General features: G+C 40.7%; 1 protein-coding gene across 1 annotated transcript in view; it reads left to right on the top strand.

Annotated features, from left to right (window-relative positions):
• The first annotated feature begins 332 nt into the window (after positions 1-332).
• LOC138311493 (sperm flagellar protein 1-like) overlaps positions 333-14,342 on the top strand; it is a 40,242-nt gene continuing 26,232 nt past the window's right edge. Inside the window, 5 exon segments of the mRNA XM_069252821.1 lie at positions 333-491; positions 493-508; positions 11,330-11,441; positions 12,777-12,961; positions 13,910-13,958. Coding sequence (XP_069108922.1) covers positions 399-491; positions 493-508; positions 11,330-11,441; positions 12,777-12,961; positions 13,910-13,958 — 455 coding nt within the window. The 5' untranslated portion in view covers positions 333-398.

The following is a 14,342-nucleotide window of genomic DNA, read 5'->3' on the forward strand; positions in this document are numbered from 1 at the left end:
CTAACTGTAACACAATTATTTTGTAGTTTGTTTTATTGTCGATAAATCGGTGATGAACAGAATTCCTGGTACAGGGAATTTTGTACGGAAGCGGGAAACTCCCCCGATATTAAGGTGCATGATGGGATCGCTAATACCGGAAGTTATTCGTTACCTACGAAAACAAACCGAACTGGCGTAGCAAAACCTTAGCTCAATCGTCCAGCATGTCGGCAACACTTGATGTATCAATAGGAGAAAGTGGATTAAGATCGGTGTTCACTCACAAATGTTAAGTGTTCTTTAAATGCACAATATTTATTTCTAACTGGCGAAATGTAATCGCAAAATATACGTTTGAGGCGTTTCGGACAGCTTGCTTGGTACTTACGGCATTCCTTTCTTCATTTGTATTAAAAATGATGGAGCTGAGCGACGAGGCACTCGCAGATTTATACCAATGGGTAGATCAAATACCTTTATCCAGGGCAATGAAGAAAAATATTACGAGAGGACTTTTCTGACGGAGGTGAGTTCGGATTCCTGTCATGTTAGCCTAGGGCCTACTGGTAATTTGCTAAGAAAATCCTTGTTTATGAATAGCTATAATGTTATGTATGGTAAATATTAACGTTACTTAATTAGTTACAAGGGAATTAATCAGTACATTTTTTTTTACTTATAAGTTATACAAGGTAATCTTTTTTTGTTGGTAGGCCTTTTTTACAGAGTTCTTCAAATTGCTATTTTTATTGTCAGGTTAACTTGTAGAAAGTTTAAGCTTGATATTAATAATGTAAGTGTCCTTGCTTTTACTTTTGTATTGTTATGCACTCTGCATTTTCCATGCAATTCAAAGTGACTTTTTTTTTCTCTGACACAGAGAAGTTAAAAAAGAAACTGGGTATTGGTAACGTTGGTTCAGTCCCCCAAATAGAACCTTGGTATTGGTAACCTTGGTTCAGTCCCCCAAAAGAACCTGGGTATTAGTAAAGTAGATTCAGTCCTCGCAAATAGAACCTGGGTATTGGTAACGTTGGTTCAGTACCCCAAGTAGAACCTGGGTATCGGTTACATTTTGGTTCAGTCCCCAAAATAGAACCTTGGTATTGGTTACGTAGGTTCATTCCCCCAAATATGAACCTGGATATTGGTTACATAGTTGGTTCAGTCCCCCAAATAGAACCTGCGTAATTGGTGACGTAGGTCCAGTCCCCCAAATAGAAGCTAGGTACGTAGGTCCAGGTCCCCAAAATAGAACCAGGGTATTGGTGACGAAAGTTCAGTCCCCCAAATAGAACCTGGGTATTAGTAACGTTGGTTCAGTCCCCCAAATAGAACCTGGGTATTGGTAACGTAGGTCCAGTCCCCAAATAGAACCTAGGTTTGGTGACATATTCCAGTACCCCAAATAAAATCTGGGTTGGTAACGTTGGGCCAGTCTCCCCAAATAGAACCTGGGTTATTGGTGACATAGGTCCAGTCTCCCAAATAGAACCTAGGTATTGGTACACGTAGGTCCAGTCCCCCAAATAGGACCTGGGTATTGGTAACGTAGGTCCAGGACCACTAATATCCATATTAATATAATAGAACCTGGGTATTGGTGACATAGGTCCAGTTACCCCAAATAGAACCTGGGTATTGGTGACATAGGTCCAGTACCCCAAATAGAACCTGGGTATTGGTGACATAGGTCCAGTACCCGACAAATAGAACCCTGGGTATTGGTAACATTGGTTCAGTCCCCCAAATAGAACCTGGTTATTGGTAACATAGGTTCAGTCCCCCAAATAGAACCTGGGTATTGGTGACATAGGTCCAGTACCCCAAATAGAACCTGGTATTGGTAAAACATTGGTTCAGTCCCCCAAAATAGAACCCTGAGGTTATTGGTAACATAGGTTACAGTCCCCCAAATAGCAAACCTGGGTTATTGGTGACATAGGTCAGTACCCCAAAATAGAACCTGGTTATTTTGGTAACGTTGGTCCAGTCCCCCAAATAGAACCTGGGTATTGGTAACGTAGGTCCAGTCCCCCAAATAGAACCTGGGTATTGGTAACGATGGTCCAGTCCCCCAAATAGAACCTGGGTATTGGTAACATAGGTCCAGTATTGGTTGTATTGTTGTTTTGATAGACAACAGAAATGGTTGTATTGTGGTTTTTATAGACAAACAGAAATGGTTGTGTTTGTTGTTTTATTAGAGTACAGGAATGGTTGTATTGTTGTTTTAATAGACAACAGAATGGTTGTATTGTTGTTTTATAGACTACACAGGAATGGTTGTATTGTTGTTTTTATAGAGTACAGGAATGGTTGTATTGTTGTTTTATAGACATACAGGAATGGTTGTATTGTTGTTTTTTATAGAGTACATGGAATGGTTGTATTGTTGTTTTTTATAGTACAGGAATGGTTGTATTGTTGTTTTATAGACTACAGGAATGGTTGTATTGTTGTTTTATAGAGTACAGGAATGGTTGTATTGTTGTTTTATAGACTACAGGAATCGGTTGTATTGTTGTTTTAATAGACTACAGGAATGGTTGTATTGTTGTTTTATAGACTACAGGAAATGGTTGTATTGTTGTTTTTATAGAGTACAGGAATTGGTTGTATTGTTGTTATATAGATACAGGAATGGTTGTATTGTTGTTTTATAGACTACAGAAATGGTTGTATTTGTTAGGTCACCTGGACGGTGAGCTTTATGTCATTGCCGTCATAAGTTGTCTGTCTGTCTGTCTGTCTGTCTGTCTGTATGTCTGGTCTGTCTGTCTGTCCGTCTTCTGTCCGTCTGTCCGTTCCGTCCGTTCTTCTTGTCCAGATTAAATGGTTTCCAGATGCTTTACTTCAGAAACAAAAGGATGGATTTTGATCTAACTTTACACAAATGGAAGCATATGAGAAAATACAGCTTGGAATTGAATTTGGTGTCAACAAGTCAAAAAACAAAGGTTGCTGTTACTAATAATGTTAATAGTTTCACAAATTTTATTGTCGCAGAAGATAATTTGTGAACAATATCAACAGGTATTTGTTCAAATCTTCCAACAATGATGGCATAAAGATGTGACACCAACATGGTATTCTTTGTAGGAGACATCTGGTTATAAAATCCTAAACTTGCCATATAGATTAGAAAAAAATGTAATTGTAAATGCGTTTCTTGCAAACAGTTACTGTAAGCTTCCTTTTTTTCCATTTTAGTGTGTTTGGCAGAGATCATAAAGCATTAATTTTCCACGAATCGTGTCGAATTGCACAATTTAAGTTCTACAAGTTCATTTCAAGGAAAAATTGAAAAATTGGTATTTGTTAAACAGGTACTCTAAGTTTAATTTGTGTAAAAATTCGTGCTCACATTGACATAATTCACTAATGCATTTGATCTTTATATTTTTATATGATGTTTTGCTGTGAGTTGACCTGAACACTCATATGTTGAAAGTATTTATAACTAACATTTTAATTCATCTTACTCTAAAAAATAAGCGTAAAAATATTATCATCATCAACTAGTTACTTTCACATTTTTACCTCATCTGAGATGAAGTCTGATAATGATCTATTCGCTTTTTGTCTGTACGTCTGTAATTGACATTTTTCTACCTGAGGTCCAAATATAGGGGCTCACAGTGGGAAAGTCTTATCTAGGAGTTCACAGTGGGAGAGGCCAAAATCCAGGGGGCTCACAGTGGGAAAGGCTAATATAGGAAGTTCACAGTGGGAGAGGCCAAATCCAGGGGCTCACAGTGGGAAAGGCTTCTCTACGAGTTCACAGTGGGAGAGGCCAAATCCAGGGGCTCACAGTGGGAAAAGTCTTATCTAGGAGTTCACAGTGGGAGAGGCCAAATCAATTGGGGCTCACAGATGGAAAGTCTTATCTAGGAGTTCACAGTGGGAGAGGCCAAATCCAGGGGGCTCACAGTGGGAAAGGCTTCTTATCTAGAGAGTTCACAGTGGAGAGGCCAAATCCAGGGGCTCACAGTGGGAAAGGCTTATCTAGGAGTTCACAGTGGGAGAGGCCAAATATAGGGGCTCACAGTGGGAAAGTCTTATCTAGGAGTTCACAGTGGGAGAGGTCAAAAATCCAGGGGCTCACAGTGGGAAAGTCTTATCTAGGAGTTCACAGTGGGAGAGGCCAATATATCACAGTGGGGTCTTATCCTTAGGATCGTTCACAGTGGGAGAGGTCAAATCCAGGGGTCACAGTTATCCAAGTCTTATCTAGGAGTTCACAGTGGGAGGAGGCCAAATCCAGGGGCTCACAGTGGGAAAGTTTCTTATCTAGGAGTTCACAGTGGGAGAGGCCAAATCCTGGGGCTCAAGTGGGAAAGGCTTATCTAGGACAGTTCACAGGAAGGAGAGCCCAAATCAATGGGCTCACAGTGGGGGAGGGGCACCAAAAGTCCAGGGGCTCAGGAAGTGAGGAGAGGCTTTATCTAGGGAGCTCACAGTGGGAGAGAGGCCAAATCACTGGGGCTGACTCACAGTGGGAAAGGCCAAATCCAGGGGCTCACAGAGGGGAGAGGCCAAATCCAGGGGCTCACATTGGGAGAGGCCAAATCCAGTAAAACACTGAAAGTTACAGCTTGGTAAAACAGTCTGAATGTTACTGCCCAGTAAAACAGCCTGAATGTTACAGCCCAGTTAAAACAGCCTGAATGTTACAGCCCCAGTAAAACAGGCTGAATGTTACAGCCCAGTTTAAAACAGTTCCTGAATGTTTACAGCCCAGTAAAAACAACCTGAATGTTACAGCCCAGTAAAAACAGCCCTGAATGTTAAAGCCCAGTAAAACAACCTGAAATACTACAGCCCAGTAAAACAACCTGAATGTTACAGCCCAGTTAAAACAACCTGAATGTTACAGTCACCCAGTAAAAAGGCTGAAACAGGCTGAATGTTACAGCCCAGTAAAACAGTCTGGAATGTTACAGCCCAGTAAAACAGCCTGAATGTTACAGCCCAGTAAAACAGCCTGAAATGTTACAGCCCAGTCATTAAAACAACCTGAATGTTACAGCCCAGTAAAACAGGCTGAATGTTACAGCCCAGTAAAACAGTCTGAATGTTACTTCAGCCCAGTAAAACAGCCTGAATGTTACTGCCCAGTAAAACAGCCTGAATGTTACAGCCCAGTTAAAACAACCTGAATGATTACAGCCTAGTAAAACAGCCTGAATGTTACAGCCCAGTAAAAACAACCTGAATGTTACAGCCCAGTAAAACAGTCTGAATGTTACAGCCCAGTAAAACAGTCTGAATGTTACAGCCCAGTAAAACAACAACCTGAATGTTACAGCCCAGTAAAAAACAACCTGAATGTTACAGCCCAGTAAAACAGGCACTGAATGTTTACAGCCCAGTAAAAACAGTCGTCTGAATGTTACAGCCAGTAAAAACAGCCTGAATGTTACAGACCCAGTAAAACAGCCTGAATGTTTTACAGCCCAGAGTAAAACAGTAAAACACTAAAAGTTACTGCCCAGTAAAACAGTCTGAATGTTACAGCCCAGTAAAACAGGCTGAATGTTACACTGCCCAGTAAAACAGTCTGAATGTTTACTGCCCAGTAAAACAGACCTGAATGTTATCATGCCCAGTAAAACAGTCTGAATGTTACGGGGATAACAGTGGGAAAGGCTTATTCTAGGAGTTACAGTGGGAGGAGGGTCAAATCCAGGGTGCCTCAGTGAGGGAAAGTCTTATCTACTATGAGTTCACAGTGGGAGAGGACCAAATATTAGGGGTCACAAAGTGGGAAAATCTTATCAAGGAGTTCCACAGTGGCGAGACGGCCAAATCCAGGGGTCACGAGTGGGAAAGGCTTATCTAGGAGTTCACCGAGGGATGAGCCCCAAATCAATGGGCTCACAGGGGTCAAAATCAGGGGCTCAAGAGAGAGAGAGCTTAATCTAGGAGCTCACAGGTGGGTGAGGCAATTCCTGTGGCTCAACAGTGGGAAAGGCCCAAATCTAGAGTCTGACAGTGTATAGGCCAATCCTGGGGCTCACAGTGGAAAGTGCCAAATCCAGGGGTCAAGAGGAAGAGAACAAAATCCAGGGGCTCACAGTGGGAGAGGCCAAAGCCCAGGGCTGCACATACAGTCTGAATGTTACAGCTCAATAAAACAGCCTGAATGTTACTGCCCAGTAAAAACAACCTGAATGTTACAGCCCAGTTAAAAACAGTCTGAATGTTACAGCCCAGTAAAACAGCCTGAATGTTACAGCCCAGTAAAAAAAATAAACAGTCTGAATGTTACAGCCCAGTTAAAACAACCTGAATGTTTAAAAGCCTCAATAAAACAGCCTGAATGTTACTAGCCCAGTAAAACAGTCTGAATGTTACTGCCCAGCAAAACAACCTGAATGTTACACAGCCCAGTAAAACAATCGTGTCTGAATGTTACTGCCCAGTATAAATACAGTCTGAATGTTACTGCCCAGTTAAAACAGCTGAATGTTATAGCCCTGTTAGTAAAACAACCTGAATGTTACAGCCCAGTAAAAACAGTTGTCTGTTCTGAATGTTACTGCCCAGTAAAACAGTCTGAATGTTACAGTCCAGTAAAACAGCGCTGATATGTTACAGCCCAGTATAAAACAGCCTGAATTGTTAACAGCCCAGTAAAACAGTCTGAAAGTTACTGCCCAGTAAAAACAGTCTGAATGTTACAGCCCAGTTAAACAGTCTATGTTACAGCCCAGTAAAACAGCCCTGAATGTTTACAGCCCAGTAAACAGCCTGAATGTTTTGAATGTTAACCTCCCAGTGAATTAGTAGGGATAAAACTAGTGGGAATGGCTTTATCTAGGGTTTCACAGTGTCGAGAGGCCAAATACAGGGCTTCATGGGAAATACAAAATGGGAGAAGGCCAAAGCCGGGGGCTCACAGTGGGAAGAGGCATTTAATCCAAGGGCCCCACAGTGGGAAAAGGCCTGAATGTTAGTCCATGGGGTCTCACAGACACACGGGAGATCCAGGATACAAAATCCAGGGTCTCACAGTGGAAGGAGGCCCTAAATCCAGGGGCTCACAGTGCGGAGAGGCTTTAATCCATGAGCCTCACAGTTGAAAGAGGCCCAAATCCTTGGGCGTCCACAGTGGGTGAGGCCAAACTCCAGGGCTCACAGGGGGAGAGGTTTAATCCAGGGAGCTGTACAGTGGGCAGATGGCCAATTTCCAGGGTCTCTTTCACTAGTGGGACGAGGTTTTTAATCCAGGGACTCACAGTGGGAGATGCTTTATCCGAGGGACCTCACAGTGAGAGATAGAGGCCAAAGCCAAGAGGCTCACATTTTGGAGAGGCAGGCCATAATAAGCCAAGGAGGTCTCACAGTGGCGGAGAGAGGCCTAAAATCCAGGGGGCTCACATTGGAAGAGGGCAAAATCAGGGCTTCACGATAGGAGGAGAGGCGACATCCAGGGGCATCCTAAGTGGGGGATGAGGCCAGCTTAAAATCAGGGGCTCACAATTGGAAAGAGACTAAAATCGAGGGCTTCACAGTGGAAGAGACTAAATCCAGGGGCTCACAGTGGAATGAAGAGACTAAAATCCAGGGGCTCACAGTGGGAGAGAGGCCTAGAGGGATCCTAAATTACAGGGGCTCACAGCAGCGGAGAGGCTAAATCCAGGGACTCACAGTGGGAGATGCTTTAACTCCAGGGACTTACAGTGAAAGAGGCCATTGCCAGGTCTCACATAGGAAGTTTAATCCAGGACTCAGCAGTGGGAGAGGCTTAATCGAGGGGACTCACAGTAGGAAGAGTCTACAACCCAGGAGACTAACATTTTGAGAGGCCAGAAGCCAGGGCTCGACATGGGAATCTAAATCCAGGCGGCTCACAAGTGGAATATGAGGGCCATAATCCTTGGGCTTCAATGTTACAGCCCAGTAAAACAGAACCTGAATGTTACAGCTCCAGTAAAAAACACTGAAAGTTACTGGGTCCTCCAGACTAAAAACACAGTCTGAATTGTAACAGCCTCAGTAAAACAGCCTGAATGTTACAGCCCAGTAAAACAGTCTGAATGTTACAGCCCAGTAAACAACCTGAATGTTACAGCCCAGTAAAAACAGCCTGAATGTTACAGCCCAGTAAAAAAACAGTAAAACACCTGAATGTTACAGCCCAGTAAAACAGCCTGAATGTTACTGCCCAGTAAAACAACCTGAATGTTACAGCCCAGTAAAACAGTCTGAATGTTACTGCCCAGTAAAACAACCTGAATGTTACAGCCCAGTAAAACAGCCTGAATGTTACTGCCCAGTAAAACAGCCTGAATGTTACTGCCCAGTAAAACAGCCTGAATGTTACAGCCCAGTAAAACAGCCTGAAACAGCCCAGTAAAACAGTCTGAATGTTACAGCCCAGTAAAACAGCCTGAATGTTACAGCCCAGTAAAACAGTCTGAATGTTACAGCCCAGTACAGCCCAGTAAAACAACCTGAATGTTACAGCCCAGTAAAACAGCCTGAATGTTACAGCCCAGTAAAACAGTCTGAATGTTACAGCCCAGTAAAACAAGCCTGAATGTTACAGCCCAGTAAAACAGCCTGAATGTTACAGCCCAGTAAAAACAGTCCTGAATGTTACAGCCCAGTAAAACAGCCTGAATGTTACAGCCCAGTAAAACAGTCTGAATGTTACAGCCCAGTAAAACAGCCTGAATGTTACAGCCCAGTAAAACAACCTGAATGTTACAGCCCAGTAAAACAGCCTGAATGTTACAGCCCAGTAAAACAGCCTGAATGTTACAGCCCAGTAAAACAGCCTGAATGTTACAGCCCAGTAAAACAGCCTGAATGTTACAGCCCAGTAAAACAGCCTGAATGTTACAGCCCAGTAAAACAGCCTGAATGTTACAGCCCAGTAAAACAGTCTGAATGTTACAGCCCAGTAAAACAACCTGAATGTTACAGCCCAGTAAAACAGCCTGAATGTTACAGCCCAGTAAAACAGCCTGAATGTTACAGCCCAGTAAAACAGCCTGAATGTTACAGCCCAGTAAAACAACCTGAATGTTACAGCCCAGTAAAACAACCTGAATGTTACAGCCCAGTAAAACAGCCTGAATGTTACAGCCCAGTAAAACAGCCTGAATGTTACAGCCCAGTAAAAACAGTCTGAATGTTACAGCCCAGTAAAACAACCTGAATGTTACAGCCCAGTAAAACAGCCTGAATGTTACAGCCCAGTAAAACAGCCTGAATGTTACAGCCCAGTAAAACAGCCTGAATGTTACAGCCCAGTAAAACAACAGTCTGAATGTTACAGCCCAGTAAAACAGCCTGAATGTTACAGCCCAGTAAAACAGCCTGAATGTTACAGCCCAGTAAAACAGCCTGAATGTTACAGCCCAGTAAAACAACCTGAATGTTACAGCCCAGTAAAACAGTCTGAATGTTACAGCCCAGTAAAACAACCTGAATGTTACAGCCCAGTAAAACAGCCTGAATGTTACAGCCCAGTAAAACAGCCTGAATGTTACAGCCCAGTAAAACAACCTGAATGTTACAGCCCAGTAAAACAGTCTGAATGTTACAGCCCAGTAAAACAACCTGAATGTTACAGCCCAGTAAAACAACCTGAATGTTACAGCCCAGTAAAACAGCCTGAATGTTACTGCCCAGTAAAACAGCCTGAATGTTACAGCCCAGTAAAACAACCTGAATGTTACAGCCCAGTAAAACAGCCTGAATGTTACAGCCCAGTAAAACAACCTGAATGTTACAGCCCAGTAAAACAGCCTGAATGTTACAGCCCAGTAAAACAGCCTGAATGTTACAGCCCAGTAAAACAGCCTGAATGTTACAGCCCAGTAAAACAGCCTGAATGTTACAGCCCAGTAAAACAGCCTGAATGTTACAGCCCAGTAAAACAGCCTGAATGTTACAGCCCAGTAAAACAGTCTGAATGTTACAGCCCAGTAAAACAGTCTGAATGTTACAGCCCAGTAAAACAGCCTGAATGTTACAGCCCAGTAAAACAACCTGAATGTTACAGCCCAGTAAAACAACCTGAATGTTACAGCCCAGTAAAAACACTGAATGTTACAGCCCAGTAAAACAGCCTGAATGTTACAGCCCAGTAAAACAGCCTGAATGTTACAGCCCAGTAAAACACACCTGAATGTTACAGCCCAGTAAAAACAGCCTGAATGTTACTGCCCAGTAAAACAGCCTGAATGTTACAGCCCAGTAAAACAGCCTGAATGTTACAGGCCAGTAAAAACAACCTATGTTACAGCCCAGTAAAACAGCCTGAATGTTTACAGCCCAGTAAAACAGCCTGAATGTTACAGCCCAGTAAAACAGCCTGAATGTTACAGCCCAGTAAAACAGCCTGAATGTTACAGCCCAGTAAAACAGCCTGAATGTTACAGCCCAGTAAAACAGCCTGAATGTTACAGCCCAGTAAAACAGCCTGAATGTTACAGCCCAGTAAAACAGCCTGAATGTTACAGCCCAGTAAAACAGCCTGAATGTTACAGCCCAGTAAAACAACCTGAATGTTACAGCCCAGTAAAACAGCCTGAATGTTACAGCCCAGTAAAACAACCTGAATGTTACAGCCCAGTAAAACAACCTGAATGTTACAGCCCAGTAAAACAGCCTGAATGTTACAGCCCAGTAAAAACAGCCTGAATGTTACAGCCCAGTAAAAAACTGTCTGAATGTTACAGCCCAGTAAAACAACCTGAATGTTACAGCCCAGTAAAACAACCTGAATGTTACAGCCCAGTAAAACAGCCTGAATGTTACAGCCCAGTAAAACAGCCTGAATGTTACAGCCCAGTAAAACAGCCTGAATGTTACAGCCCAGTAAAACAGCCTGAATGTTACAGCCCAGTAAAACAGCCTGAATGTTACAGCCCAGTAAAACAGTCTGAATGTTACAGCCCAGTAAAACAACCTGAATGTTACAGCCCAGTAAAACAGCCTGAATGTTACAGCCCAGTAAAACAGCCTGAATGTTACAGCCCAGTAAAACAGCCTGAATGTTACAGCCCAGTAAAACAGCCTGAATGTTACAGCCCAGTAAAACAGCCTGAATGTTACAGCCCAGTAAAACAGCCTGAATGTTACTGCCCAGTAAAACAGCCTGAATGTTACTGCCCAGTAAAACAGCCTGAATGTTACTGCCCAGTAAAACAACCTGAATGTTATAGCCCAGTAAAACACTGAAAGTTACTGCCCAGTAAAACAGCTTGAATATTACGGCCCAGTGAAACAGCTTGACTGAATATGACGGCCCAGTAAAACAGGCTTAAAGTTACAGCCCAGTATAGATATGTTATCATGGCTATTTGTTCCTGATGTTATGTTGCAGTTCAAGTCGCAGAGATTGTGAAGCACTTCTTCCCGAAACTGGTTGATCTTTACAACTATCCATCTCGTAGTAACTTTAAACAAAAAAAGGATAACTGGGATTTACTGAACAGGTAATTCTAGGTGACATCAAATATACCATGATAAGTGTTTTGTTGCATGATTATAATTAGTGAAATGGTAAAGAGATTAAGAATATGAAAAAGATAGTTCAAATAGTATAGAGTAGTTTTCAGAACTGGTTGCCAAACTGTGTTTTCAATTATCATTATTATAAAAGAAACAAATAAAATAAAGAAATGAGAAAAAAACAAAACATACAGTGCCCGGCAGTGATTAAATGTGGTCTTTTTAATGTGTCACACTATAACAGTCTCGTAGCTTGTTGGTGTTTTGATTTATAACACATGTAATATTGTGTTTAATCTTCTTTTGTTGTAAAACTGACTTTTGTCACATTGTATTTTACACTGTATAGTCGAGTGTGATTGACTAAACCATCTGTCAATCAAAAACAACACTGTTCATTAAAGTTATATGTGCCGTAACTGATAGAAAATTTGGACATGTTTTTTTTTCTTCAATTATCTATTTAAAACCATAAGTTTTAATGAATAAAGCGGTAAAATGGACAGACAATCATATATAATGCCTTAAAAACGTTAGTTAGAACACATTGGTTATGCACTGTGAAATTCTTGTTTTTTTATGGCTTTATATACATGTTTAGATGGAAATATACCTTCAGAAACCACTTTACAATTACTAATTATACTGCAAAAATGTGCAATGAAATTGTGGACACCAAGATGGCTTCATGGTCTGACCGTATGCACTCATTTCATTACACTGAAGATGTTAATATAATGATTTTTGGCCGTACTGCCAAAAATCATTTTCAGTCCTTTTTGTACTTGTAAAATTAAAACCTATGCATTGAAAGTATTGTAATTCTCAAAATGTTGGTAACTTTTGGAGTTGAATAACATATTAAAAGCTCTTCTTGATTCGTGACTATGAAAAATACGGCACATATAACTTTAAGTGTCATTTATAATGTGTGTCCAGGTGTACACTGTACTTACACCTAATATAACTAACAATATTTTAATGATTTTATATCAAATCAAATATTTTGATTGCTACAGTCACTTTTTGTTTTTTAACTTTGAAAACCAGGTACTCTATTGTAATTGTCGTACATATTATAAATAAATGTACATCTATTATAATGTTTCATACAAAGACTAGAATACAGCGGACTGGTTAAATGACGCAGCCATTTATTCAATTTTTGACTTTTGAGTTAAATGTTGTTATTCGTGATCAGTAATTCCATGTTAATGTCTATAGTTTGAGTAACTAAAACGATATCTGTATTATAGATTTTATATATACAATTTCATTAGGAGAATGTTTGATTGGGAGAGTATGATTGGTCTTTGCAGAAGAGTTTTTAAGAAGCTGAGATTTGAGCTTTCTGATGATGTGATCAGGGGTATTGCTGGTAACGAACCAGGTATGGTCGTGAAAGTACTAGATAAGCTACGAACCAAAATAGACCATGCCCTCTGGTACAAGAAGAACTATCCACAGCGAGAGAGCGATCAACCAGAAGCTGACCAAGTACATGGTGAGTTTCCCCCTTAGATTTTATATAATTCCTTTCTCTCTATATATAATACTATAAACAATTTATCCTTTCAGAACACTTATACACCTAATAGCTTTGGTTTTATGTCAGAGTTAGTGTAAAATCAAAGTACTGAAAGTACTGAAGGCTCGGTTTTGATGAGAAGTATTTTATTTGTGTTTCTGAGTCAACATAACTTTGACGAAAGCAGTTGCCTGTAAAATTGAACATCAAATGATTAAAATGTATTTATATATGACAGTTGAAATGTGTCGCTGGTAAGCATCATTCTATGGTGGGCTTCGCTCGGGGATCTCTTGTTTCAAAAACTTAAACTTTTCTTTGTGTTTTAAGAAGATGAAATACACATCTTCAATTTTAAGCTGGTTTTAGAAGGTCAACTGATGACCCGAAGTGTCATGATAGCATAGTCATCATGTTCCGTAGGTTGTCGTCCGCCGTGTGTAAACTTTTCATTCAAACAACTTCTTCTCAATAACTGAAAGGCCTACTGATATTTAGCATTTAACATGCTGGCATCAAGTGCTACTTTGTTTGTTTAAATGAATGACATTGAACTTCATTCAAAGCCACAGGGGTCAATTAGTACTAGTCAAGTTCTATATGGATTCTTACCAAAGTTTGCCTGAAACCTTCTTGATGGAAGAGGGACAGAAATTGTATACATATCACATCATGAGTTCTGGATGGACTAGCCAAATCTGGTCAAAACACATCCTTGGGGGAAGGGAACCAGTGCATGTATAAATTTTGTCCCTGGGCAATAAGTCCTGTTAGAAAGCAAAGTTAATTCTTTACGAATCATGCAGAAATAAACTCTAAATAATCTTTGTATTATGCTTAGTTTAACATACCGGCCCTCTGGGTCTCTTGTTTTAGAAAATGTGTTTAACTGTTTGATTTTTATAATTTGTAACTTCATTACAGATTTTTCTCAAAGAAAAGTCACACATCGTCACAAAAGTCCCACCAGAGGGTAGGTACATGCTAATATCCTTATCATATGGTCGAAATGTTGAATAATTGAAGTATTTTGTTGATGTTTATACGTTTGTTGTTGATATTTATAAGTTTGATCGATTTTTAGCTCGCCTATTCGAAGAATAGGGGGAGCTAATGTTGTCATTCGGCGTCGGCGTCAGCGTTTATCCATTTTACGTTGTTTTTGACTATAAAAAGTTTTTGATAACGAATTTATTTTTTAAAAAACTAGTCCCCGGCGTAACAACTTTGCTCTTTTTTAATCATGGTAGATTCACCCCGGCGTCGGCGTCGGCAAATAATAGGTGTGAAATTGTATGTTAATAAAATGAGTATTTTAAATGAAAGTGAATGTTGTAAAAATCTGAATAGAAGCCCT

This window comes from Argopecten irradians, unplaced genomic scaffold (assembly GCF_041381155.1).
Source record: "Argopecten irradians isolate NY unplaced genomic scaffold, Ai_NY scaffold_0033, whole genome shotgun sequence".
Lineage (NCBI taxonomy): Eukaryota > Metazoa > Mollusca > Bivalvia > Pectinida > Pectinidae > Argopecten > Argopecten irradians.